We start from the raw sequence: 26,467 nt of genomic DNA, 5'->3' as shown, positions 1-26,467 counted from the left end.
GCCTGAGGCAGGCAGGTTGGAACTAGATGATCTTCACAGTCCCTTTCAACCCAAAATCATTCTATGAGTCTATGGACACTGACAGTTTACTACAGGATTATATTTTTTAGTCAAAACTCTAAATTAAGGATAATTCTGAAATAATCTTGGCCATTGATGTATAAGCACAGCTTAAGGCAAACTATAGTACGGTAGTCAAAACACAAAGATGGTGTTTAGATAAAAGCAAGTGAAAAGATGAATGGCAACTTTACTCTTCCTGAGCTCCCCAGCTTTTACTTCTGCCCTTCTGAAGGTATTATCCAAGCAGCTGATTATAGGACTAATTTCAAAATTCAATCTGAAATAGAAAGAAAGTCTTTTGCTCCAAGTATATGACTTAAGTAGCTTCATTTAAATATTCCACTTTAAAAGCTGAGCTATGTAAGCATTCTCACATAGGTGATGGCCTGTAGAATAATTCCATCTGAACCAGCCCTAGAGTACATTATAGCCTCCTATTAAGAACTGAAATTAAAACAAGGGCTAATACTGTCAATACACGTCAAATATTTCCCAATGTGCCTGCAGAGGCTACTTGGCCTTGTGACCAACTGTTGTAGCTAAGTTGTGTGGTTGCAATGTGTGATTTAAGGAGTACTCAAAGCACATTAATTTTACAGGCCCTTCCTGACTCAGAAAAACCCGTGTCTCAGGCAGTATTCATGAAAACCTCCAACTAATAATCAAAGCCTGGTACTTGTCCAGTATTCTGGTAAGAGTAGCAGTGGGGTAATATTAATAATCAACCTACCCCCCGAGAGAACAACCTACAGTTAAATATATTACAAACTGAGTTTAACATATCAAAAGTTGAGAAATACCCCGCTTCAAAAGAGTCACAGCCTATCAGTATAAAGGAAGAATATAAAACTATTTTATTGACCACTGCTCACCAGTATTTACAATAAAGTAAACAATATACAGTCTGATAACATTCAAATTACTACAAAGTTAGTTTTCACCTGGTCTTCTTAAGACCGAGTGATCCCAAATACTAGAAAGAATGACCTTACAGGTTTAAAGGGCTAGGTTTGGGTAAAGAAGATACATGCACATCAATAGTATAGAAGACTACAAAACATCTGTGAGTTTGTTTAGACATTCATTATGATCCTGTAATAACTAAGGAAGTTCATCAATGTTTTATAAAAGCTTTTACCTAATATGGAGGAAGTAGTAGTATCAAATGCTCTCTTGTGGTAAATGAAACAAGTTGCAGAAAGCTTTTATTTACTTGCTGTTGATGCAAAACATACTACTTCAAAAAAATATCAAATTTGAAACTTGTTAGAATGTATGCTTCTCACATTGCTAATAAATCAAATTTCGGGTTTTAATATTCTTATATATAAAAAAAGCAATGCAAACAATTATTGTGCTTCATCTTCTGGGCATGAATGCCAAGTTAGCCGTTCTTCATAAAAAGCGATTACAATCTGAGGACACTTCACATTAGCTTCTTTGGCCAGCACCAGATCTGCCTCATCAGAGTCTTTCCTGATGTAGAAGAGAGCAGGATTTGAGAAAATTAATAATCAGTATTTCAAAACATTTAGCAGCTCTTCATAAGTTCTAAGTTCTGAAAACAACGTCAGCTAGAAACCAGCAGCTTCCAGTATTCCTTCCACTAAAGCTACCAAGACTTTCCATGTTAATGGTAATGATGAGGTTTCATAGCTCCATTGTTCTTCCCTTCCCATGTATTTTCTGTTTGAAAGGAAAATGCTATTCAAAGGGAATCAGTCATAAGGTTACATACTGGAGTATATAATGAAAGAAGTAAAACTCAGTTACTTTTGTCTTTTAAAGACTAATCAAAGCTTCAAAGTAAGACTTCAAAATCAATAGGACCAACCAATCTTAAGAGTTGGTACTTACATGCAAATTACATTTGCTGTTTATGCAAATAACTTCCTGTATTTCATACTGTTATTCTTGATGCTGTCTTGGGCTAACAAACGAAGCTTGCCAGTCTGACATGACTTCACTTCATTTTGAAGTGTATGCTGCCTTTAAAAGTCAGCTTTGTGCATATAAACTCATCTATGTTTGTTACCTAAGACCAATTATGAAAAACTAATCAACAGCAACTGAATTATACAAAAAAAAATGTCCTCTGTGTTTGATACTGCCAATTATCACTGCAAGAAACCAACATATATCAATAAATCAAGAGTGAATTCAAACACTCGTGATCTTTGTTTTTCAACTTTTCTAAGTTTCACATAGAATTTATAGAAAATTTGAGAATGCAGAAGGAGACAATGTCCCACAGCACTAATCTTCAGCAGTCTAGGTAAATCCCAAGACAAATCATGTCTCAAGAGATCACTCAGTTTGACTCCATTTAGAAAATCTGCCCTTCTCAAAGGCTGTGGAAAGCCATCCTTCTTATCCCATCACCTTAAGAAATCTGACTCTCAGCAATGTCAATTCAATCTCTTGATTTCTCAACACTGGGAAGAAGCATTAATTTTACCCCATTTGTTCACAAAGCAAGAAATCCTTCTCCCAACACTGTAGCTGATGAAGCTGGTCCCCATCTAGCCTCCCAACAACACAAACTCCCCACATCACTCTTGCCTCTTACTAGCCCATAATGTCAAGCCTCAACGGGTTGTTTATTCTTTATCCCCACCACTGCTTTCTCCCCTAGTTGCTTCCAATTTCACTTTGATGCATACAGAACAGCTGGCACTATGCTTGGTTAAACAGCTGGCTATCCAGCAGCTGGCTTCTGCTTATTGAAACATGTAAAGCTGTATTTCTGCCTGCCATTCCCTCTGCAAGAGCATTATCAAGATCCATTTTTTTCCATACAAATGCCAATTTCTTCCTATTTTATCAGAAATTACCTTTTAAAGTAAAACTGAACCAACAGAAATGAAACATATTTTGGGTTTTGAAGGAAGAGGGACTAAGTCCTAACTGAATATAGAAAGCTTGTTTTTCTAAGAATACAAGGTTAATAAGGAGACCACCAGCTTCTGTGTCTTATTCCTGAGAGGAAGTTGTCTCTTTAGGCTAAGTGCAGCTGCCTGCCCTCCCTTTAAGGACAAGAACTGTGGATGTAAGACTTACCATTTCATGAGGAACATAAGCTCTCCACTGCTATCCGTAGCCCCAATTATCCGCTCAGGATCAAGACCCCTTGCAAACCCTCTTGGTTTATCAACCTAGTAATTTAGAAGATGGTTATCTAGTTTAAGACAAAATTCTATTTTGGTACTAGAGACAGGAATTTTTGTACATACATGCATGTGTGTGTTTGTGTATCAGAACGAAAAATACAGTCTTTAAACCCAATCAAATCTATAATTACATTTTCATGACCAATCTTCAGGCCAAGTAATTTAGAGGTAGGATAATAATAAAGGATTTTATATCCATGTTTCCAGCATTTATTTCTGAAAATATAATAGATGAAACAAATGGTCTAAAATAATTTCAGCAGATAAACAAACAAGCATGGTCAGTAAAAATAACAAAAACAGCAAAGTAAAAATGCATGCCTGGAAGTGGAAAAAACATATCCTTTTCAGCAAAACAACAGGCATGGGTTGCCTATACCAACAGTGAAACTGCACCCTTGGGGAACACCTCAACTCTTCTTGGCTCACTGACATCACACTGGTGACAAAAAATATCACAACTATTTCCTGTATTAGCTCCTTTATAGGTTCATAATATCCTTTTAGAGACAGTGGCCACTACTGTACCAGATGAAGCCAAACAACTGACTTTATACAGAAAGCAAAATATTCTTTGTATAATTCATGAACTATTCTTTCTGATGCCTTCCGACCTTTTTGACAGTAACCACATGTCCAACTGCCTGCCGTCTCCAGTACATGAAAATGATTGGCAGTCTCAGGTTTCAAACCACTAGTCCAAAAGTTTATAGAAGAAAATGTGAACTGTTGAACACATTACTACGTGTGCATTATTCTGTACTTATCAGCATTAAATGTGTCAGTTTGCCTACTCATTTAAACTGAAGGAGAAATCCAGACCTCTCAGGAAAGGTAGGCTTTTTTCACTCACCTCTTCTACTCCTTCTCCACCATTATGTCTACTCCTAGTCTAAGTAACTGATTGATTTTCACATTTTGCCATCTTGCCAATCACCCATTCAAAACCATATACTAAATATGGCAGCAAACCAGAACTTCATCTTTGTTCCATTCATGGATCTTTTGTTCTAATAGAAACCTATTGCTTAATACCATTAATTAATATCTCTTAACCAGTGTTACTTTCAATTATTCAGTAAGTGGGATGATGGGACAATGTAAGAACTTCTAATCATCGTGTCAGTCAATCATCCTTTACTAACCATTTGGACAGTCTCATTACCCACAATGAATGTATACCCTTTTCAAACCACAGATCCAGATGCTATGAAATTTTTACAGTTTTAAATCAGTGTTCAGTCTCATTCTCAAAGTCACAATATGATTTTTGGGGGATGGAGAGGTAGGAGAGAGATGGAGGAAACAAAAACTTAACACATGAACATATACTTACAGAATCACGCTTTTTCTTTGATTTACTATCATCAGATTCGCTATCTGACAAAGATTTTCTTTTGGCACCATCTGTTTTTTCTTTACCAGCTTTCTGAGAGTTCAGAAAAGCTTCAATTAGCTCTGGACAATCTAAGTTCTCTTCAGGTTCCCATGTGTTGTCAGCACTGAAACATACAAACATTTATGTAGAACTAAGTAAAAAAGAAAAATGTAAAACTAGCCCCATGGCTCCCCTTAAAATAAGCAACTTAATTTTTGTCTCACTATATAAGGTAGGTCTGTTAAACCCTAAGGACATTTATCTTGCCACCTTTAGTAGCCTTCATGTACTGCATTTGATGACTGAAAGGATGCTTCATTAGTATTGAAAACAACATTTTTAATCTGAAGGTAACAGAAAAAGCAGCTCTATTAACACCTGTGTTCTCAGTGGGATATGAGAGTTGAAACAAGCAATCCACACCCTACCAAAACTTAACTGTCCATTTAAACTGACTCACTTCCCTGGTTCCTCTAAAGACTGTCCATGAAAACTAACAGTATGATATGAGTTACAGACAACAGAGTGTACATAGCAGTCATTAGAAACAGCCTAAGTATAAATCCATACATATAAGCTTTCAGACATGAGGAACACACTAAAGTTGTCTCTGAGCACTGAACACAACTATACCTAGAACTATCTGCTTCCTTCAGTTGACTGACTGCAGGATGGAACAAAGGTGGGCAGAGCTGGGCACTGCCTATGTTTCAGTGAGTATGCATTTTGCTAACTAAATTTTTAAGAATATTCCTCACAACCACTCTGTATCTCACATGCAAGTACTGGCACAGCACTACTGCACCAGCAGGATACCTGCAAATTATTTTCCATTACAATAATATATTATTACAAGTTCAAATCAGACTCTCAAATACTAAACACATTGTGCTTCACATTTATGCACACATCACTACACACATTCCAGGTTGCCAGACTGCACAATGTTGCAATGCACTCACTTTGGGAGGTATGCACAATAATATCATAGCATACATAGCCATTTATGCACAAATTCTTCTTTCAGCTGTCAAAGCAAGCTGCCACAGAGTGTCACTGGAAGGAGGCACAACTACATTCCTTCTTAAACAATCAGCTTCTTAAGTCTACTGCAAAGTTTTAACATACATATGTAAGTCCTGGGAAAGACACTCAAAAATTCCTTTGATGTATGCCTAATGAAGGCAACCATTCCACAGGCATATTCAGTTAATTTGAGAACAGTTCAGGAAAATTAATAATAAGCAAACTATCTGCTTCAAAGGTGCCTGCAGTTTACATTCCTGCGTGATTTGTTACTCAGAAGTACCATTCATTCTGCTACATATATGATAACTGTCAGTCCATCTTACCTTGATAGCTATGGACACAAGCTCTATGAGAGTGGTAAAAGAACAATCACCAAGAACGTTGTAAAAGTTCTCAAATATTTTATATAGAGTAAACAATGAACTACATTATCTTCTATTTTATCTTCATACTCGACTATCCCACTTGACTATGCATTTAAGAAAAAAAAAAAGTCCTTCCCTCAAGCTTCTTTAAAGTGGATGCCCATTGTCCAATCTCTTGTCACAGTTTCAAATCAATGGTGTTTATCATTCTATCAGAAAAAAAAGAAAAAAAAAAAAAAAGGAATGCCTTACTCTGTAAATCCTTTCCACTTCAAGTAGTATTCCACCTTTCCATTTACAACACGTCTGTCCAGGACTTTCTCCACAACAAATTCTTCAGGCTCTGCCTCTTCAACTTTTTTACCTTTGCCATTCTGTTTCTTTCCCATTTTGTGCTACAAAAGAAATTCAGAATAACATTATTCTTTTTTATTCTTTTGCTTTACACAGTTACTTCACCGGCTTATTAACATTAAAGCCAGAAGCTCAGACTCCTTTCATGTTAGTGCATGTGGTCAGGTAACCTGAGCAAGACATGGTAATCTTTTGGGTTTTTATCAGTTGCTTAATGAGATACCCAACACCAGTTTTTAAAAAGGTGAATTTTTTTTGTTCACATACTCAGTGACTATACTCCCCTTAAAAATTTAATTCTCAGTGCTACATGCTCAAAACATCAGGAAGCTTCTAAAAGTTAACTCTATGCCTGTGAAAAGGCAGAGGGCAAGGCAGAAGTAAAAAGAAGTAATAAGGAAACTGTGAAAATGCATAAAATAGAAAAGGGATGGTACTGAAAAAAGGTGGCTTCTACCTTTTCCAAAAAAAACCAAGGAGAAACTGATGGCAGCAAAGTTTATGACGTATTGCTACAATAAGCAAAATACTCAATAATAACCCGCAACTATTGAAGAGGACACATGCTAGGAGCATTCCATTACTGCAGTCCCTTCTCATTCTTAGCCATGCACCCATGTAACTTACAAAGAGATGTCACAAAGGTGCATACATTTAAGACTGCTACACTTAAGTACAGCACTTAACACATAAATGGAATTTTGCTAACTTACAAAACTTTTTAAGTGTTTTAAAGTTTACATTTGATAGTTCAGGTAATATTCTTTAAGTTCTTAATACAAATATTACATCCACATCATCCTCAAGGCATTCCCAGTTTAATAAGGCACAATTGAATAGCAGTAAAAGGACACATTTCAGAATTTCCTTGTTTGTAATCTTATAAAAGTTGGAACAAGCCTATCATGCTGTATCACAGTTCTGGAGGACTAGCAGACCAAAAGCAGTTTGCTTGCCATTTTGGACTGCACCTCATAAAGAAATTGTCAAGTGGCAGCCATAAACTAAGTATAAAGCTCCTAAGAGTTATGCAGCACCCTAAATCAAAGTGGACAGAAGTAATTCCTCACTAAAGCACTTTCTCTACAACAGAACACAGACAAGCAAATACCACAAAGCACCTCTATTTGCTTGATAGCCATTCTCTAGTCCTCTCTAATATGGGTTAGTTTGACAACACTGCAATTTTCAAATTTTCGAACTTTTAGACTTAGTAGAATTTTGTCTTGATGTGGTGAAAGGTAAAAAAAAAAAAGTATGTCAGAACAAAAACTGTATTCTTTTAGTGAAGACTGGAAGATGCTTCTCTTGCCAAAGCCCTGTCTTTGTACCCCTTATTTTTAATAATTAATTTTTCCCTCCCTCCTCAAAATACTTCACTCTTTATGGTTAGCAACCCATAAATTGAAGGTTCAAAGTACAAAGAGCTTCTCATTTAAACAGCAAGTTTCTACATATATCTCACACGGCCATCATTTTGATTTGAGAGCATAGAAGAGAGAACAGAGCATGTATTTCCAATTAGATTTTAGGTGCCTGCATATCCCAGGTGTATTTTGACCACAGCATTCATGTCTGAAAAGTGTTAACTTAAGCATATTGGCTTTTTTTGCCTCCACAGGAAAAAGAATGCAAGACTGATATTGAAGGGAAATACAACATGAAGATGTCCAAGGCTTCTATGAGGGCAGCTTCTTTCAAAAAATGGAAGTGTGAAATAGAAAGGGGTAGATATGAGGGAAATAAACAAATAATAAAGTAGCAGAGGGGAAAACGACAACACAGAAAAAGACAGACTCACTATACCATAGTAATAACATTATAATTACTGGTGATGAGGCAAGCAGGCTACAAGTGGGGAACATCTCCATCTGTATTCTCCGTTGGACTAAAATTCTTTGATTCAATGGAAGACTGTTTTCTGGTACTCTTTTCGGCTTCACTAATTCTTGTCACTTAAAGATCAATGTTTTGGATTTCTGTATCAAAGCAACAATTTGGTTTTTTACTTTCTAAAACTTAAGTATCTTAAGTATCTTCCACAGAGGAAAATGAATGTCATGGGGGTCTGTATTTTTTCTTGAAGTGCAGTAAGAAATAGCAAAATAAAGAGTATGCTGCTTCTGTTTTAAATATTAGAGATTTATTAGGTCTTGTGCATCAGCACTGCTGTTCAAACTCTTGAGCCTATTAAAATAACACTTGATTGCAGAGCCTGCAGAAATACTGAACATGTTAAAAACCTGTACATTCTGGGATTATACAAGCCCATGCAAATCTCAGCCCACAAGTGAATTGTGACACCTGACTGAACTCAAAGAATACCAAATGCCCACTTGACCCCTGAAGCTCTCTTCTTCTCTAGGGTTGCATGCTGTAAGCTGTAAACTGGACATTTGACCATTGAAGGCTAATGTATAGCTTGTTTCTCTTTCTGCATTCAGAAGTCATATGACACTACATATGACAGAGGCAGATCTAAGGATAATCACTCTTTCTTTGAGGGGTAAGCTTAAAACACTGATGTGACACTGTGGTGTAGAATTTTAACATTCAAGATATAAGAAAATTGGAATTACAGCTCTAGAGCTACCCTATCCCTTAACACATTTAGGTTTTGCATGCAAATATATAACGAAGCAGAATTAGTTATGGTTCCCATGGGAACCATAACTGATTTTCCTGACCTGTGCAGCAAAATTCTTGACATCAAAAGATTAAAAATACTGCATTTGTAAGATTTTTTTCCTCTCTCCAAAGCGCCCTTCCCCACCCTGGCTAACCTCTTCTTCAAATTCGGGATAAGTGGACAATCAACTACTAACAGAAAGTTCAGACATTCACCTTGGTGAAATATTTTAAACTAGTACAACACAGAGGAAGCACTCCGTTGCACTTCTAAGCCAGGAGTTAATACAAGTTTTGAATATATTTTGAGCTGAGTAATCATTTCTGTAAATTTAAGAACAGGCCTTTTGAGTGCATTATAAACCAGCTGTTCTGCTATTGAAGTTCTGAATCGTGCACATATATTTTTTCCTTACTTCCCCGTCTACACCTCAGATACATCTCACATTATACTTCTACAGGTCTGTCTTTTGTGAAACTATGTATCATTATTAGTAGAACTGTAGCCAGCAACCAACTGCCCTTAGGAGTCCATATTTTAATGTCAAGCAAAGCTTTAGAGGACTTGAGATCCATGAATGCATCATTAAAATGGTCCAGGAGGGGTTGACATCTGATAATCTCTGCTCCTATGAAATTCAAAGAAACTGTTATTTGTTAAAAAGCATTTCAAAAGGCATCTTAATTATGCCACATCATTTCTCAATAATGTTACTTTTCATCTGTAAAGACTGCCTTTTGTCAGGCAAATAGTTTTCTCCAAATACACTGGGAGAAATTAAATGAGTACATGATTTGGACTTTATTTTTTACATGTATGATGAATTACATGGTATGCTGAAAGGAGGCTAAAAAAATCCTCAGTATTTTCTATTGCAGAATAGATGAAATAGTGCAGAGTCCTTTCACACTTTTTTCCCAACAAGTTTCTCTTTAGAAATGGCAGATTTATTAAAACCAAAGACAATGTCCTTTCTAGTAGCCTTACTTTCTGGATCTGAAATTTTGGTCAGAATAATGCTGGGGAGGGGAGATGTGGATGTATCTTTTAAATGGAGATGCCAAGTTATAAGTTTGAAGAAAAATATGTTGATTAAATCCTTATATACTTTAGGTGTGCATGAACTTACCAATGTAGTTTTATTGGAGGCCATTTTTATTGCAGACTTGCAGAGCTTTTACTAGAAAAATGCATGACAATTAAAAGGAAGTTTGCATTACTCAAAGAAAGGCATCCCAAGACAAGCATGGTCCTTGTTCCAACCCCCATGTATTCACTGCATACAACATTTCTTACACGGATTAAATCCAGAACAAAAAGTAGGTTACTACTTTGTCCGGCATAACCCAGTAATGCACCATTAGGCTAGCCAGGATAAATGATACTGACAAGGTGGTATATAGGGTTGAAAAAAGATTTTTCCCAAGGTCTTCAAAAGCATAGACATGTTTCTAGGGAAAAGGGGGAGGACCATCAGGGATGCTTATTTCCTTAAACCAAATAGAACAAGAGTTCAGATTCTAGAAATTGAAGATATACCTAAGTTATATTAAATGCAAATATCCGATGGGGAACAGATATATATTTGTGGTGCAATGAATCACCCATTATTCTTACATGGTAGCAAATTCTTATAAACAGCAAATATTTATCTTAATGCAACTATAACGTTGCCTTCTGATTCTCAAGTTGGCAAGAGCTAAGATCCTAGAATATTAACTCAGCTAAGATGCACGTATTACATATTTAACCTATGCAAATTACGTTGAATACAATCCATCCCCTTTTCCATGTCATTTCTCATACCGACCAGCTCCATAGGCATGTATTGTCACCACCCCGCAGCGAGCTACAGAAATGCTAGAATTCCCCATATGCCTGGGTAAAGCAGAGAAGTCCTTTAAGGCCAGAAAGCCTCCCGGACTCAGCGATCCCGCCCAATCCTCCCCTGACACGGGAGGTGGATTTTGGCAGTCCCATGGGCGGTGGGGTAGGCGAGGTGGGAGAAGGGCCGGGGCCAGGGCGCCAGTGCCGAAGGTCTTGCCTTGTGTCTCCCAGAGAGGTAGCAGAAAGGGGTAAAAAAAAAAAAAAATCCCCAAAACCCAACAACAAGCCCCCCCCACCACAGAAGAGAGGCAGCCCTGCGGAGGCCTGCTGGGGGCGGCTGCGCCTCGGGCCTACGGCGGGCGCACATGAGGCCGGCGGGGCCGCCCCGGGCGAGGTAACGGGGACGCAGGCCCCGGGCTGCTTCCGCCGCCGCTGACAGGGCCCCTTCCACGCCGTCTTCCCCCCGCCCCGTCACGATTCCCTCGGGCCGGGCACACGCAGGGACGGCCGGCGGGCCGGCTTTGTCTGCCGCGCGGGTGCCTCTGCCCCCGCCCCCGGCGCTGCTCTCCTTCCCCGTGGCGACAGCGCCCGCGGGTCCGGGGGCCGGCCTCCCTCCCTCCCTTCCCGAGCGGGTGCCGAAGCCCCGATTCCCCGACAGCTCCGCTCCGCCCGCCACCCCCCACCGCCAAGGAAGCGGGGGTGGGGAAGAAGCGGCGGTGGGGGGAGGCGGGCGGGTTGCGCTCCGCATCTCCCCGCGGCGGCCCGCAGCAAGCCGCAGAGGAAAGGGGAGTCAGGGAAGGGGACTCGAGGGTGAGTGGGGTGAAAGGAGGCGGCTGCAGCGAGAGAAAAGAGGGAGAGAGAGAGAGAGAAGGATACAGACTTCAATGGTGCCCAGCCGCTTGGGTCTCCTGTCTCCTCCTGGCTCCCGCCCTGCGCGCACTGAGCGGCGGCGGCAGCAGCAACAGCGACATCCGCGGGGGGCTGAGGCGGGGGGTGGGGGCAGGGAGGGAGAGAGAGGGAGGGCGGGAGGCGGAGGGCGGGGAGCGGCGCGGCGGTGGCTGGCGGGGCTGGGCTGGGCTGGGCGAGCACTGCGCGCCGGCGGCTGTGACGGGGCAGAGCGCACGACGCCGCCGCCGCCTACGCGCGAGCCGCTACAACCTCCGACCGTCGTCGCCGCCGGCACAGGAGGGGGGCCAAGACGTCTCTCCAACGCGGGGCGAGCGCAGGACCGCGCCAGGCGTCCAAAAGAAGGAAGATGCCTCGCGGCGACCGGGAAAGCGACTGGGTAAGCCTGGGGGAGCGGACGGGGTTGGCAGACCCCGGGAGCCACGGCCGCCATCATGGCCGCCGCTGCGAATGCGCGCCGGGCCGATGCTGCCCGCCGCCGCGGAGCGAGGCCCTCGATCGGTGCGGCCGGGCGGGCCTCGGGCGCGCGGAGGGCGGGGGAGGAGCGCTGGGGTGGGTTTGAAGCTCATTTGGAGGGGTCCCCCTTGGAGCGCGGCCATTTCCCGCGTTGCGGCGGGGAGGCCTGGGCGTGAGCAAGGGGAGGGGGGAGGGAAGCGGGCTCGGAAAGCAGCGGGGCTTTGAGGCCCTAGAACTCATTCATAAGTGGGAAAAGAGGTTCGGGGAGTCTGCTGGGGAGGCCTCGCTGCGGGCGGGAGATCCGCGGGTGGATCCGCGGTGAAGCTGAAAGGGAGGGGGAGCAGAGGGGGCGGGAAGAAAGGAGCTGCTCCAGCGCCATTTCTTTGGCGCGCGGGGCGGCAGCACTCACCCTTTGTCGCGGTGCGTGTAGGGCTGCCGGAGAGGGAAAAAGGGAGGGGAAGAAGGAGGGGAGGAGAACAGAACGGCGGAGCGGGCGGCACGCCCGATGCCGACGGTGTGGGGTAGAGCGGAGCGGGCTGCGGTGAAGTCCGCCTCCCTCCCTCCGCCGGGGCCCCGCGATGTGTCGCACTTGTGCCAAAATCTGTGTAGCTCTCACTTCCTCCTGCCTGGGCGGAGGGGGAAGGGGGCCACGGTGAGGTTTCGGGGGGCGATGCGCGGCCGCCCCCGACTAATATTAACGCCGAGGTTTGAGCCTTCGGGACCTTTTGTCAATTTCCGAAAAAAAAAACCAAACAAAAACAAGGGACACGGTGCCAGCAGCGTTTGAGGCCGCTTCGGCTGCGCTCGGGCACGTCTCGCGAGCCTGTCGGTTGTCGGAAACTGCCGAGCTGGCTGAAGTAGTCGATGACTTGCTGCGTCTTTCTGTCCGGAAATTGCCGAGCTGGCGCCGAGCGCCATTTTCGCCTGCTGCGGCAGATTCCGGAAATTACCGAAGCGAGTCGAATGGGCTTCCATTCCTGGTTCGGCTTTTTCCGGCGGCTGTCGAAGCGGATAAGCTCGACGACGACAGCTCCTTCGGCTCATTTCGGAGACGGCCATTACTAACGGAGTCGATGACTTTTCATTATACGATAAAAACACGTAGGGGCGTTATTCAGAACTGCAGCCCCTTTGGAGATATTTAAGCTCCAGATCCTGGCTTTTTTTTTTTTTTTTTTTTTTTTTTTTTGCCTTTTTTTTTTTTAATTAATTAAACCTCGGAAGCGAGCCCGAGTAGGAGGGCGCTAACACTACGCGGAGCTGAATTTCAAATTACGTAACAGCTCAGGCAGCCATTACCGACCGGTTGTACGGTACTCTCGAGCAGGAATACATAAACCATGAAGAATATGGTACGTGGAATGGGAGAGTTTAGAGCTTGCTTTTAAGGAGGGAGACGCGTTTGCTTGTGCAGACAGAGCGATTTTTTTCGGGGCTGAGCATTACAAGCAAGCTTGGTCGTCCGCGCAAGTCCTGGCGCTGCTGCTGGGTCGCAACGCGGGGTGGATGCTGGATGTCTTTGCGCAGAGGAAGGTTCTGGAAGCGGCGACTGGGGCTGGCGCGCAGACGGGCGAGGCGGCGGAAGCTGCGGTAACCGCGCATGGCGGACAGCGCGTTCTTGAGCCCGTGGCCATGGCTATTAGCTGCGCTGCTGCTGAGGTGTCGCAGGAGGAGGGGGAGTCGGAGCTCCGCGGGCTGGGGGCCGTCTTGGCCCTGCCAGGCGCGGAGCGGCCGAGGCCGCGCTGCGGGTAATGGCGGTGGCGAGGGGGAGGGGTAAAATGGCGGCCTGGCCGAGTCTCGTGGCTGCGAGGGGCAGTGGGGATCCCTCCGGCAGAGCGGGGTGCCAGCTGTAGTCGTCAGGTATTCACGGGGGCGAGAAGGAGCGCCGGAGAGGTCTTAGCACCGTGTGTGTAGGTGCACGGTAGAAACAATTTGCTGCGCTCTCCCTGGAAGCGGCGGCTGCTCCCGGGCGCCATTTTCCCCGCCCGGCTCGGGGCCGCGGTGTTCCCGCTGCCGCCACATGGCGGAGCCGGCGCGGCCGCTGCGTTCCGGCTGCCACAGGCGGCGGGCGAGCAGCCACTGAGAGATTGCCGAGCCCTGCAGTTCAGGGATCCCCCCTCCCTCGTCTCCCTTAAACGTTTTTGTTACCCGAATTCTTAATTCCGCAGTCAGCGTGGATTATGTGTGCGTGCGTTACTGCTATATGAAACACCTTTCCTTGCTCTGGTGATTAATATTTCAGTAAAGGTTATGCATTTTTTAGTGCTTTCAAGTTGCTTTAAGCCTGTGAAGGAAAGGTTTAAAATACACACGGATGAAGATTCTACAGAGGTAAAAATTTGCTCTGGCGCTTGATTCCTGCCACGGGATATACTGTGGACATCTCGAAAGAGGTGTTACCTCCAGCTTTTATACTGTGGCCTTTTCTAAGTATGAGGTGTTGTCTGTGTCTTTACCAAAAGAGCATTTCCTCAGGATTCTAAGAGGTACTGGCATGATGATAGTTACTGTTGTACATTTTATACTTTCTGCACAAACTTTAGATGGGTAGAACTCTCTGGACTTTGGTAGGAGGTTAATGTTACTGCCATCCAGAGCTTCTCGAAACTGGCTCATTTAAGACAAATAGTTTCTCTGCATCTAGAGATTGTCTGCATGTTCGTGGAGCAGCCTGTGTATGCTGTTTTGGCACAATGGTTTTCATTAAGAACTAGTGATGAATTTTGTTATTGCTGTTTTCTGACGTGTGGTGCCTAGATGGTCTAGGTAGATCATGACCCTAAATACATCTGTATAATGCATTAACTATTCTGTTCAGTGTCTGTTAGTTATATGTAGTATATTTTTATAATTGTTCTATTCTTTCCTTGAGTTCCATTTACAGGTTTATAGCTGTTTTCAGGAGTAAACATAACACTGAAAATATCTTACCTGCCTACTAAACTTTCTTAATTCTCATATTATTTTATAATAATGCCCTTTATTAAATGTATGGTAATTGATTATACAGGAAAAAGATTTCGTGTAGATCTATGAAACTGTAAGCAAATGGTCCCTAATTCTCAAGCAGCAGAACTGAAGGGAGGATTTTTATTTTTGCAGTATTGATGCTTAAATTTTTTTCAACCTCCTACTCAAAATTAATAAATGGCATATTGGTGTATATGATTTTTTTATAGTGGTCTGGTGTGCAGTGTTCTTTTGTTTGTTCCTTTTATGCAAAGAGGTGAAAATAAATTAGTTAAAACACGTGTCTGCTGCTTTTGAACACGTGTCTTATTTTGACTGTCCTTTGTGTAAGGAGGAGACAGTACTAGCTTTCTTTTAATTCCTAGAAGAAAAAAAAAACTAGATCCAACAGCAGATTCTAAATATTTTTCAAGAGAAATTTGAACTCATCAGTCTTAAATAGAGGATGTATTTGGAAGAAGGAGGGGAGAAAGTTGATTTCCTTGTCAGACTGCAGTATATGAGGCTGGTAATACGGAGGTGTATTTTGAAGAGAAAACCCTGGGTTGTCACTGCCTACAGTAATTGTGTTCTGTTATATGCATCTTGATCCAGGCCTGCCTTGGACAACTTCAGAAAATATGTTGGTCTGCATGTAGCTTGGCTTAATACTTCTAAAAGCATATGTGTACTGAAGTATTTCACCTGTTTTCTTAGGCTCAGTGTTTTTCTAGTTTCCTATTTAAATTTAGCTTAATACCCATTGCACAGTTAATCATGTTGTGTTTGTCAATTACACCTCCTGCTGCGATATTTGAGTTGTATAAAAAATAACCACCGTACTGAAGAAAACACACAACCAAACACCCAAGCAGATTTTCTTGATTTTTAAAGTTAGTTAACAGTAAAAAGCTGAAGTGATTTGAGTTCTGTTGTCCCTAGAAGAACAGTTCTCTTCAAAACAACATTCTAAAATAATGAATTTGTAGAAGAAAACTACTTCTTAGTGCATTTTTTAAGTGTTTGGCATGAATTTTCATACATATGAGCTGGCGATACTTTTGTATGTAGAACCTGGCAGTTAAAAGGCCTGGTTGTATAAAAAGTTACAGTAAAAGTGCTTTGAACTGGTAGAAGTCGGAAGGTTCTTCTTTCTGCTTTAGTTTACCAGTACATACAAAAAAGTGAATTCAATAGCTTATTACTGGTCCTGTTTGTTGTTGGGTTTGTTTGGGTGTTTTTATGATGTTCTTGTTAGTGCATAAAAGATCTTTGCTTAACAAGTGCAGTGATAGTTTCTTCGCAAGAAAATAAAGTCTTACTGAAAGCATTAGTGGATATGAATATGTGTTATTCACATTTCTACTTTGAAAGGAATTATTTTAATGGTGCTCCTGTTGAGGGTGTATAGGTTTGTTGGTAATTCCAGTGGTGTGGGATTCCAGGTTAATTTTACAGATGCTCGAGTTTCATTTGTTTTAGTAATTATGGAGAATATATGAATTGTTAACCTGTTAGAGAACATACTTAGATGTATTTAATTGATTTTTACTTACAAAGCCTTGGATGAATAGTATGGCAGTATTAATGTAAAACAATTTTAACCATAATGGTTTTTATAATTGAATATTCCCCAGGATGGAACCAGACAGTATAAATTAATTCCTATTTTCTGTAATAAAAACAAATCCCAAAGTCCTCATTTTCTTTAAAAAGCATCTCATATGGGTCTTACAGAGGAATATTCTGAAAGTCTTCAAGTGTGGTCGCTTGTTTTTGATATCTAGAGGGAGACACAGGAATAAGGACTAAAAAAAATTTGTATTGTAAAAGTGGGCCCGTAGAATTGCAAAATTGCTTAATTTCTTTAATGGGAGTAGAACCTTTAGAAGAGCCGGGTCTCATTTTGAAAACAAATCTTACTGAAAGTCTTTGATACCTATGAAAATCTTGGTTAGTGTTTGATTTGCTAATGCAGAAGAGGTGTTTCAAATGATATTAATGTAATCTTCTTTTTTTCCCATGGCAGAGGGAAAAGGAGCAGTTCCGCAAACTGTTTATTGGTGGCTTAAGCTTTGAAACCACAGAAGAAAGCTTGAGGAGTTACTATGAGCAATGGGGAAAGCTTACAGACTGTGTGGTAAGTTTAGCATACCAATACATAGCAGTGGCATGGAATGTGTAGGAATTTTAAATGTTTGTTTTCTGGATGGCTTAGAGAAGGTGGAATATTAGCTTTTAATGGTACAGTTGGTTGCTTTACACACAGTTCAGTCCATTGTAGCAATGCGTAAATTTTACTCTTGCAATCCTAATCGAGTTAGGGAACATTCACAATCTGTTTTCTGTAAAATTCTCCCAGATTATCTAACCACTGATTCCAACAGTTCAGCTTTGGTATCTGAAAGTTGTCTGAAGTGCATTAGAAAGTGCTTACAGAGAGCACTATTACATCTGTGTGGTTGGTAACATTTGGCAAAAAACTGGTGCCTTGGTGAGCAGTAAGCAGCCTTAGTAAAGCTGGAAAAGGATGTCTTTCTCTGTGATGTTTTCATAGAGTTGGAAGAAACCATTTACTATTTAACCATGCACTGAAAAGTTCATCACTAAACCATGTCTGTAAGCACCTGTGTTTTTGTGTTTTCTAAATACTGACAGGGATGCACCCCACTGATCTAGCAGCATTTCTGAGTTAACTGAGTCTTGGAGGACAGCAGTGGTTTGAATTTCTTTGATCCCAAGCAGTGTCACTCATATTAAATCAACAGAGTCTGCTACTTTGTGTTTTGAAATCAAAGCCAGGAAAAAGTAAATTAAGTTTACACACTTACTCTTAATACTGTCACCAAAAAGCTTAACATGAGACTGATACAAATAGTTTAAATGTCTTTATTGATTCTAGGTAATGAGGGATCCTGCAAGCAAGAGATCAAGGGGGTTTGGCTTTGTAACATTCTCTTCCATGGCTGAAGTTGATGCAGCTATGGCTGCAAGACCTCACACGATTGATGGAAGGGTGGTTGAGCCTAAGAGAGCTGTGGCTAGAGAGGTAAGTATGGCTTTGAAAGCAAATGCTTCTCATGCTTTGAAAAATGCCTGTTTTGGTCAGACAGTTAGGCTTTGTTCTTGTTTGAAATTGCCTGGGTTTAAATTACCTGGTTCAAAGCCCATAGTTGGGGTGTTATTTCCCACACTTTTAGTCTCTTATATAAATGTCTACTATTACAGTGAATTATTATATTATTCTGGTTATGGAATCATATCTGCAAGGGACACATCTGTGGTCTGAAACATGTTGTAGCAAACATGTTCTCTTGAATATTTGTGATTATGCAAATTCCAAAGTAACTTTTCTGGAATAGTTCCTTGCACAAGCCTCAAATTAATAAACTCCTGTCAGTTTTTCTGATTATTCCAAGATCTTTCTGGGGTATTTCTAAAAGGTACATAAAACCAGAGCCAGGTTACTGTGGCAGGGAGGTGCTTGAGGAGCAAGGGTGGATTATAAGGCAAGTTCTGTTCACCACACGGAAGCTCTGGAAGGGTTTACCAGATTATGGTTGGACTGATGAACTGGATTGAATGAGCTGTCCCAAAGGTATGGGGAAATGGAAATTGTAATCACTGGTAGCCCATGTTAGCTATCCCAATTTTCTTGCCATTCTCTGCAGAATGCAGGGTTGGTTAGCATTTGGAAAAAGGTAATTAAAACAGCATGTGGGTATGCTGTTTAATGGGATTAAAATGCATAGTTGTGAATTTGCTGAGGTTGAAGGGCCTTGAAACAAGTGGAATGTGGGTTCACTGCTGTTGGGGTATTGGGCAGAAGAAGCTGATGCATCTTTGTTTTAACAATTACAAAAGTCATGCACGAGCTTAAGTTATTAAATACTTGCAGTTCATTCAAACAGTTGATCTCTATCATTTTTCAGTGCTTTTAAAGCTTTGACATAAAAGGGGGAGGAAAAACCTCCAAGTAAATGCTGTTTTACTTTCCTCTTAGAAGGCCCCCTAAATGAGCTTGCATTACCTTAAAAATCGTAGTTTATCTGAGTTCTATTCCTGAAATCCAGGTAAAATAGTGCTTTGTGAAATGGGGTTTTTTTGTGCTAATTTAGAAAGTTCTTTTAACAGGAATCTGGAAAACCTGGTGCTCATGTTACTGTGAAAAAATTATTTGTTGGTGGTATTAAAGAGGACACTGAAGAGCACCACCTTCGTGACTACTTTGAGGAGTATGGAAAAATCGACACTATTGAAATCATTACTGACAGACAGTCTGGTAAAAAGAGAGGGTTTGGATTTGTTACATTTGATGACCATGATCCTGTGGATAAAATTGTATGTAAGTAATTTCACTCCTTCTTTGGATGTTATTATTTCTTACAGCCTCAGTGTAAAGCTAAACTTAGAGATAATGGGATTAGTTATGTACCTGTATTATTTGCTACATCACAGGTTGCTGGATTGTGTGGGAACATGTATTTCAAATAAGTGTTGTCATCCTTGTTAAAAAATTGTATGGTATTTTGTGTTCTTTTATATGATTCAGGATGTGTTTGTATTAGAAGTCTGATATTCTGACTTGTTGCCAGTTAAATGCTGATAGCCTGTTATTTGATATGGTTACAGTGCAGAAGTACCACACCATCAATGGACATAATGCAGAAGTAAGGAAAGCTCTCTCTAGACAGGAAATGCAGGAGGTTCAAAATTCTAGGAGTGGGAGAGGAGGTATGTACAAGTAATGGTTAATAGTTTGTGCTTGATTTTTGTGTTCGCTTTCCACAATCTTGCTACTTATAAATGTTAAACTGATACAGGAAACTTTGGTTTTGGTGATGCTCGTGGAGGTGGTGGCAACTTCGGTCCAGGACCTGGCAGCAATTTCAGAGGGGGAGCCGGTAAGACAGGCATGTTTGTTGCATTTACATTTTTTACCTTATTAATGCTGTCTTTCTGGTTTTGGAAAACTTTGTATGCTTTGGTGCTGCTTGACTTAAATGCACCTGTAGCAGTTGAGAGAATTTTTGGGAAAAGTAACTTGCAAGGGAATTTGTGTTTTGGTTTTTCTGTTTTGCTTTGGTTGTGGTTTTTTTTTGGTTGGGTTTGGGTTTTTTTTTAGCTTTTATTGAAAGCCAAAAGTAATCTAAACATAATTATTTGCTAAAAAGAGATTTCTCTGGTTCTATGCAGTGCTTGTCTGACATTTTAAAACTGGGTACCCTACAAACCCAAGAAAAGAAAAAATGTAGAGTGATGATTGGATGTTTAGCTTTATTTTTCTGAAGTTAATTGTACATGTTCTTAATTGATAAATTCTGAGATTTAGTTCTTAAGGTCATAAGAGTTTGAGAATTTGACTAGTTTGCTACAGGTAAATTGAAATCCGTTGGGGTTTTTTCTCCCAATAGATGGATATGGAAGCGGACGTGGATTTGGTGATGGATATAACGGATATGGCGGAGGACCTGGAGGTTAGTTTGCTGTTGTGGTGGTGATGTATTTTTCTCTCATTAGGAAACACTTCCATATTTATATTCATATGTATAAAATTTATCTGAATTACCTGAGCCATTTTGTTGGCTTTAAGAAATGTACATGGTTGTTGGCTTATGTCACATTTCCATATGGCAGATTGTATGGTTATTTTTTGGACAAGCATTCTTATCTTTAGGATGAGTGGGTCTTAAATTTCCTGGAAAATGAGGATTTTAATTAAACCTTTCAGTTGAGATCTTTAGGCAGTTTGACTGTTGGGGTTTGGTCATAGTTCAGTTAGGGTAGGAGTTAGTATGTGCTTTAAAAAATACTGTCCATAGAATTTTCTTTACAAAACTACCTTTTTCATTCTCTTTGTTCTTCTAAACAGAAAAATATTCTTTGTGTATAATTTGAGTGCATTTTATATTGAAAAGCTCATTTAAAAGGATTATGTTCTCACAGGTGGCAACTTTGGTGGCAGTCCTGGTTATGGAGGAGGAAGAGGAGGCTACGGTGGAGGAGGACCTGGTTATGGCAACCAGGGTGGGGGCTATGGAGGTGGTTATGACAACTATGGAGGAGGTAACGTTTAGGCTTAAATTGTTCAAGCATTTCAGTTACAAGTTACTGCAAGTCATTTGAGCTTGGGGGCATGGTTGTTTGGAAATGTTGTGGAAGGAAGTTGTTGTTTTTCAAGTAGTATGAAATAGAATGAAAACATTGTTTGGTGCATGCACTGCTGAAATACATGTGTGATTTTGTACTTTATTTAGAATTTTTGTAATGGGGTGTCTTTGAGTGTTGCATCCATTTTAGCTCATGTAGGTATTTCTCCACTTTTGTGTCGATAATACAGGCAATTATGGAAGTGGAAACTATAATGATTTTGGCAACTACAACCAACAACCTTCAAATTATGGTCCGATGAAGAGTGGAAATTTTGGTGGCAGCAGGAACATGGGGGGACCATATGGTGGAGGTATTGTATATGTCCTGTGTATTTCCTTGTAGTTGGAGTGGGTGGATTTCTAGGACTTGGGGGAAATAAAAGACATGGGGTGGTAGCTGTTTTGAAATAAAAAATGGTAGACTGAGATTAGGTATTAGGAAAAAACTTACTGTGAGGGTGATGAGGTGCTGGAACAGGTTGCTCAGAGGTGGTGTGAGTGCCCCATTGCTGGCAGTATTCAAGGCAAGGTTAGATGGGACTTTGAGCATCCTGGTCTAGTGACAGATAACCCTGCCCATGGCAGAGGGTTTGGAACAAGATGACCTTAAAAGGTCCCTTCCAACCCAGGTTATTCTAGGTGCTTCCAAGGAGGGTATGTAGGAATTGGATAACTTCTGCAGTAGATGGACTGCAGTGCCTGTGTTCTTTCTGCAAGTTTGCTTCAGTGTCTTGATATTGTAAAGCTTGTCTCAGGGAAATTTATTTTTATTATTTTGAAACAGATAAGACATACTAACTTTTTCCACAGTGTTGTGCAATTTTGAGTTTAAAGATTCTATTTTATGTTCTTTGCTGTCAGCTCACACTATTTGTGGAGAGTCTAGTTACTTAATTTCCATCATATTTGCTGTGATTTTTAGCCTCCTCTTTTTTTCTGAGGCATCCTACTTTTTGTTGTCTAAAAGTTATTTAATATGGAATATCAGGCTTGTGAAATGGAAACTGAAACATGATGCCCTTTCTTATAAGGTTTAGCCTGCAAGCAAATTCAGCCCTCACAGTCTCAAGACAGCACAGTGCATCAAATTACATGTGGCACTGTTGAATCTTTCTAAGATTTCAGCATATAGTTGCTTCCTGTGGCAGTCTTTGGAAGTTCTTTAGAGGAAGACAGTGAAATGTTAGAAGTCTGTGTTGCAAATGCTATCACTGGAAGTAAAGCAGATGTTACTCTTCATTTAGCCAAGCTTTGATTGATTGCTTCTGTGAAAAACTTTCCTAGATTTAAAAATGTACTGATGGGACCATTCTGTTTCTTGTTCTGCAACTGCAGGAAACTATGGTCCCGGGGGCAGTGGAGGAAGTGGTGGATATGGAGGGAGGAGCCGTTACTGAGTTTCTTCAAGCATGCCATGGGTAAGTATGTTTTTAAGTGTTAAAATTGCAGTGATTCTTGAGAGTAGCTGCAGGAGTTAAAAGCTTTTTAGGATATTATCTTTCCTTTAAAAAATGGTTAGATGAATAATTTCATAACCTATTTTTTTACTCTTTACTTCTGTTGAAACAGGCTTCACTGTATAAATAGGAGAGGATGAGAGCCCAGAGGTAACAGAACAGCTTCAGGTTATCGAAATAACAATGTTAAGGAAACACTTATCTCAGTCATGCATAAATATGCAGTGATATGGCAGAAGACACCAGAGCAGATGCAGAGAGCCATTTTGTGAATGGATTTGGATTATTTAATAACATTACCTTACTGTGGAGGAAGGATTGTAAAAATGCCTTTGAGACAGTTTCTTAGCTTTTTAATTGTTGTTTCTTTCTAGTGGTCTTTGTAAGTGTAGAAGCATTCCTTTGATAATGTTAAATTTGTAAGTTTCAGGTGACATGTGAAACCTTTTTTAAGATTTTTCTCAAAGTTTTGAAAAGCTTTTAGCCAGGATCATGGTGTAATAAGACATAACGTTTTCCTTTTAAAAATTTAAGTGCGTGTGTAGAGTTAAGAAGCTGTTGTACATTTATGATTTTAATAAAATAATTCTAAAGGAAATATTGTGTAATTTTAGATTTTTTTTTAATACTGTAAAATAAGGCAAGGAGTGGGTAGTATAAGGTCCCACAAATAATACAAAGCTATTGTTGTATGTGTAAAATTTAATGCTGGTGAGAAAAAGTATGTTGTCTGTAAATTACCAGGTTTAAAATATCTAGGTAACTTAAGGGGTATCTCTGCAAGGAGAAACACCTTTTTAGATTTTTTAGATGCTGCTTCTTCAATGGCAAGGAAAGGAAAAAACCCCAGCAAGGTACTCTTCCAGGGACGCAGGTCTAGTACAAGAGAACTCTTGAAAACGTCACTAAAAGTTCAGCCAGTCTTAAAAAGCTGTGCTGTATCTCTGCAAAGCTTTAACTACGGTAGATTGTTTATAAGGATGGCAACGAAGGCTGAGGGTGTAGAGCAAAATAGTTCTAAGCTTCAGTTAAACTTCTTTAGGTAAGATCTTGTTTACTTTTCCTTTCTTAATGTTTCAAACCCAAGAAATTAATAATGTATGACAGTATTCTTTCAGTATAGTCATTATCATTATGTAGTTTAACATATAGCAATGAATTGAGTTAACTATTACAAATTGAAAAGAAATTTGTGAATCCTGTTTTCTTGTATTATTAAATTTTTTTTACAAAAATAATTGTTAATTTCAGCTACTTAACATATTTTTTTCCTACTGGAATCTAGCTATGATATGAACCCTGGACAAGCATAGACTGCTGCCACTGTACACTGCTACAGTTGAACAAATGAGACCTGCAAGTGTCCATTAGTAAAGCTTTGCAAGGGTTCCATCCCTGGTGTTGGTAGTTAAAATGGTAGGTCACAAGTTAATTAAATCATACAACTTTATTTTTGCATCCTGCAACATTTTCTTTTTTCTTGGGAGTCTATGCATTATGGTGGTTGCAAGGTAATGCAATGAAGGTAGTTCTGTGCTGTTGAAAATGAACTATGTTGTTCCGTGTCTTGTCTGCTGTAATCTATTCTATATAACACATTTCATCCCAAAGGTTCCCAAGTAACTGTAGAGTGTTTACGTGTAAAGAAAAATTTCACCACAGAATACATCTGCCTCTGTGAAGGAATGTGTCGTCCATTTTCTTAACAACTGCATAAGCAGTTCTTTAGGAGGGCAAGTGAAACCTTCAAATGAAACTGCAGGTGGTATTTCATAAGTGTACAATGTATTTGTGTAAATTGGAATTTGGCTAGAATGTTGAGGTTTCCACCATTTTTTATAGTTCTTGCAGCTAACAAACCTTAGTGCCAAATTTAGTCAGCCTTACTCTCACTGCATTGAATGTTTGCACCTCAAATTGATGGAAATTTATCAAGTATTTAATGAGTTACTCAGAGTAAGGGTGGCATACTCTACTAGATTTGGTTTTAAATAAAAATCAACAAAACCTGTCAAAAAAAAAAAGGCAACCAAAAATGCCTTAATTTCAAAGTTCATTGCCTTTAAAAGGCTACCCATTGAAGAACGTGGACTCAGCTAACAAAAGTCCTGTTCCTTTTGTGTTAGACACACCAGTGAACTGCTTATACTTTTTTTTTTAAAAATGGCTGAAGTTCCCCTATTGGTAATTTGGTTTAGACATATGTGATAAACATCTTCAGATACACTTTTTTTTTCTTTGGCAGGAAGGTGCCATGCTGCAGGTAACTAATGAAGAAGTGGTCAACCACAGAAACGCTTCAAGAAATAAGAAATTCTGTATCATCAGAAAATAGTTGTTTTTGCTGCCTTCATTAAAAATCTAGAGGTTAAATGAGTACTGATAAAACATCACAATTAGTACAGATCCCTGTAATGATGGGTTTTTTAAATTATAGTAATAATGTCTTGTAAACCTTTCGAATAAAATTCAGATTCGTTAGGAGAAACAAATCACTAATGTTAAAATAGCAAACATTCTGTGAGTAGAAAGTTTAACTACATATATTTATAACTTTCATAGCTTTAAAATAAAGTATTTTTATACCAAAGTAGTTCTAGTGTAATGCTTAATAAAAACTTAGTGTGTATCTAACATTAAATAATGTTTATGTTTAGACCCTTTCATGATTTGAAACATTCCACTTTGAGGTGAATTTAAAACAGAATCAGTTTGACAAGTGTGTTCATGGAACTTGTTTCTCTGACCATGGGCATCTGTTCTCTTTTGGGAGAAACAGCGCTGCAAATTTAAAAGTGCTGATGTCTTTGCTGTTGGACACAAGTGCTTAAAAGTAGCTTTATTTGGCTGTGTTTTTTATTACCTCATACTTTACTGTTAATGAAACTACCACCAAAGCCAGTTTGTCAGATTTCAATAGGACAAGAGCTTTATCCTTTTTACTTTTAAAGTGCTTTTAGCATGAAGACAGACAGACTGACTGGAATGTAGAATTCCTGCTGTACAAAACTTACTACCCATAGCTGCATCTGGGGGCAGAAGGAAAATACCAGAACAAAAAATGCCAAACCAAACAAAACCAATAAAACAAACACCAAGTGTGAACTTGGGAAAGCTCAGTTGGGAGTGTATTTAAGGGAAGATATCTTGAGGTTATACTGTTTTAACCACTTATCTTCATGCATGGTTTATTCAAAACTTGAAATTTATATGCTTTGGCAGAATCATGTCTTTAACCTTTATTAATACTGTTTAAGGATTCACATACAATTTTCTTCTGTTTTTTAAGTTGAACTTTGAAATACTTGAATAGGTAACCGGTGGGCTCTAACGGAAGCAGTAAATGAAGACGCACAAATCTGCTTTACTTTCTTCTTTCCAACAGAATGACCAGATCCTAAGGAATTTGCCTTCTTTCCTATAACTTAGATGTAGTTGATGGAAGTTTTTTCTTTACAGTTGCCAAGTCCACATTCATACACCATTTAAAAAAACTAACCAAACCACTTTAAAGGGCAGTAATTTTTCTGTTTAAAATACTATTTCAGTAGTGTAGCAACAAGATTTAAAATTTACTTGCATTGAGTATGTTTTCCATAAGGAGGATGTTCTCATTTTGATCTGATGGCAGTGGGGGAAGGGAGCGTATAGGGGAGACAGCACTGTGCAAGAATGAAATTACTGGATATTTCAAGTCTTGAAAACCTGGTGTCTTTTAAGTTTGCTGATGTC

General features: G+C 40.1%; 2 protein-coding genes across 10 annotated transcripts; one reads left to right on the top strand and one right to left on the bottom strand.

The window, feature by feature from the left end:
- Nucleotides 1-894: 894 nt before the first annotated feature.
- On the bottom strand, nucleotides 895-12,711 carry CBX3 (chromobox 3). 6 transcript variants are annotated; one of them, XM_036378754.2, is made up of 6 exons: nucleotides 11,696-11,807; nucleotides 10,118-10,168; nucleotides 6,258-6,400; nucleotides 4,570-4,735; nucleotides 3,124-3,218; nucleotides 895-1,539 (listed from the first exon to the last, which is right to left on the bottom strand). In XM_036378754.2, exons 2-6 carry the CDS (start codon nucleotides 10,139-10,141, stop codon nucleotides 1,413-1,415), a joined length of 555 nt encoding a protein of 184 aa, XP_036234647.1. In that variant the 5' UTR covers nucleotides 10,142-10,168; nucleotides 11,696-11,807; the 3' UTR covers nucleotides 895-1,412. The 6 variants fall into 6 exon arrangements, with proteins under 6 accessions (XP_036234647.1, XP_036234646.1, XP_036234643.1 ...); XM_036378753.2 differs by lacking the exon at nucleotides 10,118-10,168 and adding an exon at nucleotides 8,189-8,338 and having other exon boundaries at nucleotides 11,696-11,776; XM_036378750.2 differs by lacking the exon at nucleotides 11,696-11,807 and adding an exon at nucleotides 8,189-8,338 and having other exon boundaries at nucleotides 10,118-11,045.
- Nucleotides 11,993-25,325, top strand: HNRNPA2B1 (heterogeneous nuclear ribonucleoprotein A2/B1). Of its 4 annotated transcripts, none has more exons than XM_036378747.2 (11): nucleotides 11,993-12,100; nucleotides 17,156-17,266; nucleotides 18,029-18,175; nucleotides 19,261-19,471; nucleotides 19,759-19,860; nucleotides 19,950-20,039; nucleotides 20,541-20,603; nucleotides 21,073-21,192; nucleotides 21,467-21,589; nucleotides 22,614-22,696; nucleotides 24,021-25,325. In XM_036378747.2, exons 1-10 carry the CDS (start codon nucleotides 12,071-12,073, stop codon nucleotides 22,673-22,675), a joined length of 1,059 nt encoding a protein of 352 aa, XP_036234640.1. In that variant the 5' UTR covers nucleotides 11,993-12,070; the 3' UTR covers nucleotides 22,676-22,696; nucleotides 24,021-25,325. The 4 variants fall into 4 exon arrangements, with proteins under 4 accessions (XP_036234640.1, XP_036234641.1, XP_054374561.1 ...); XM_036378748.2 differs by lacking the exon at nucleotides 24,021-25,325 and adding an exon at nucleotides 22,848-23,333 and having other exon boundaries at nucleotides 19,950-20,030; XM_054518586.1 differs by lacking the exon at nucleotides 24,021-25,325 and adding an exon at nucleotides 22,848-23,333.
- Nucleotides 25,326-26,467: the final 1,142 nt, after the last annotated feature.

The sequence above is a fragment of the Molothrus ater genome, chromosome 1, assembly GCF_012460135.2.
Source record: "Molothrus ater isolate BHLD 08-10-18 breed brown headed cowbird chromosome 1, BPBGC_Mater_1.1, whole genome shotgun sequence".
In the NCBI taxonomy this organism is placed as follows: Eukaryota; Metazoa; Chordata; class Aves; order Passeriformes; family Icteridae; genus Molothrus; species Molothrus ater.
Note: the sequence above shows the minus strand (reverse complement) of the source record. Positions and strands in the feature narration are given on the sequence as shown.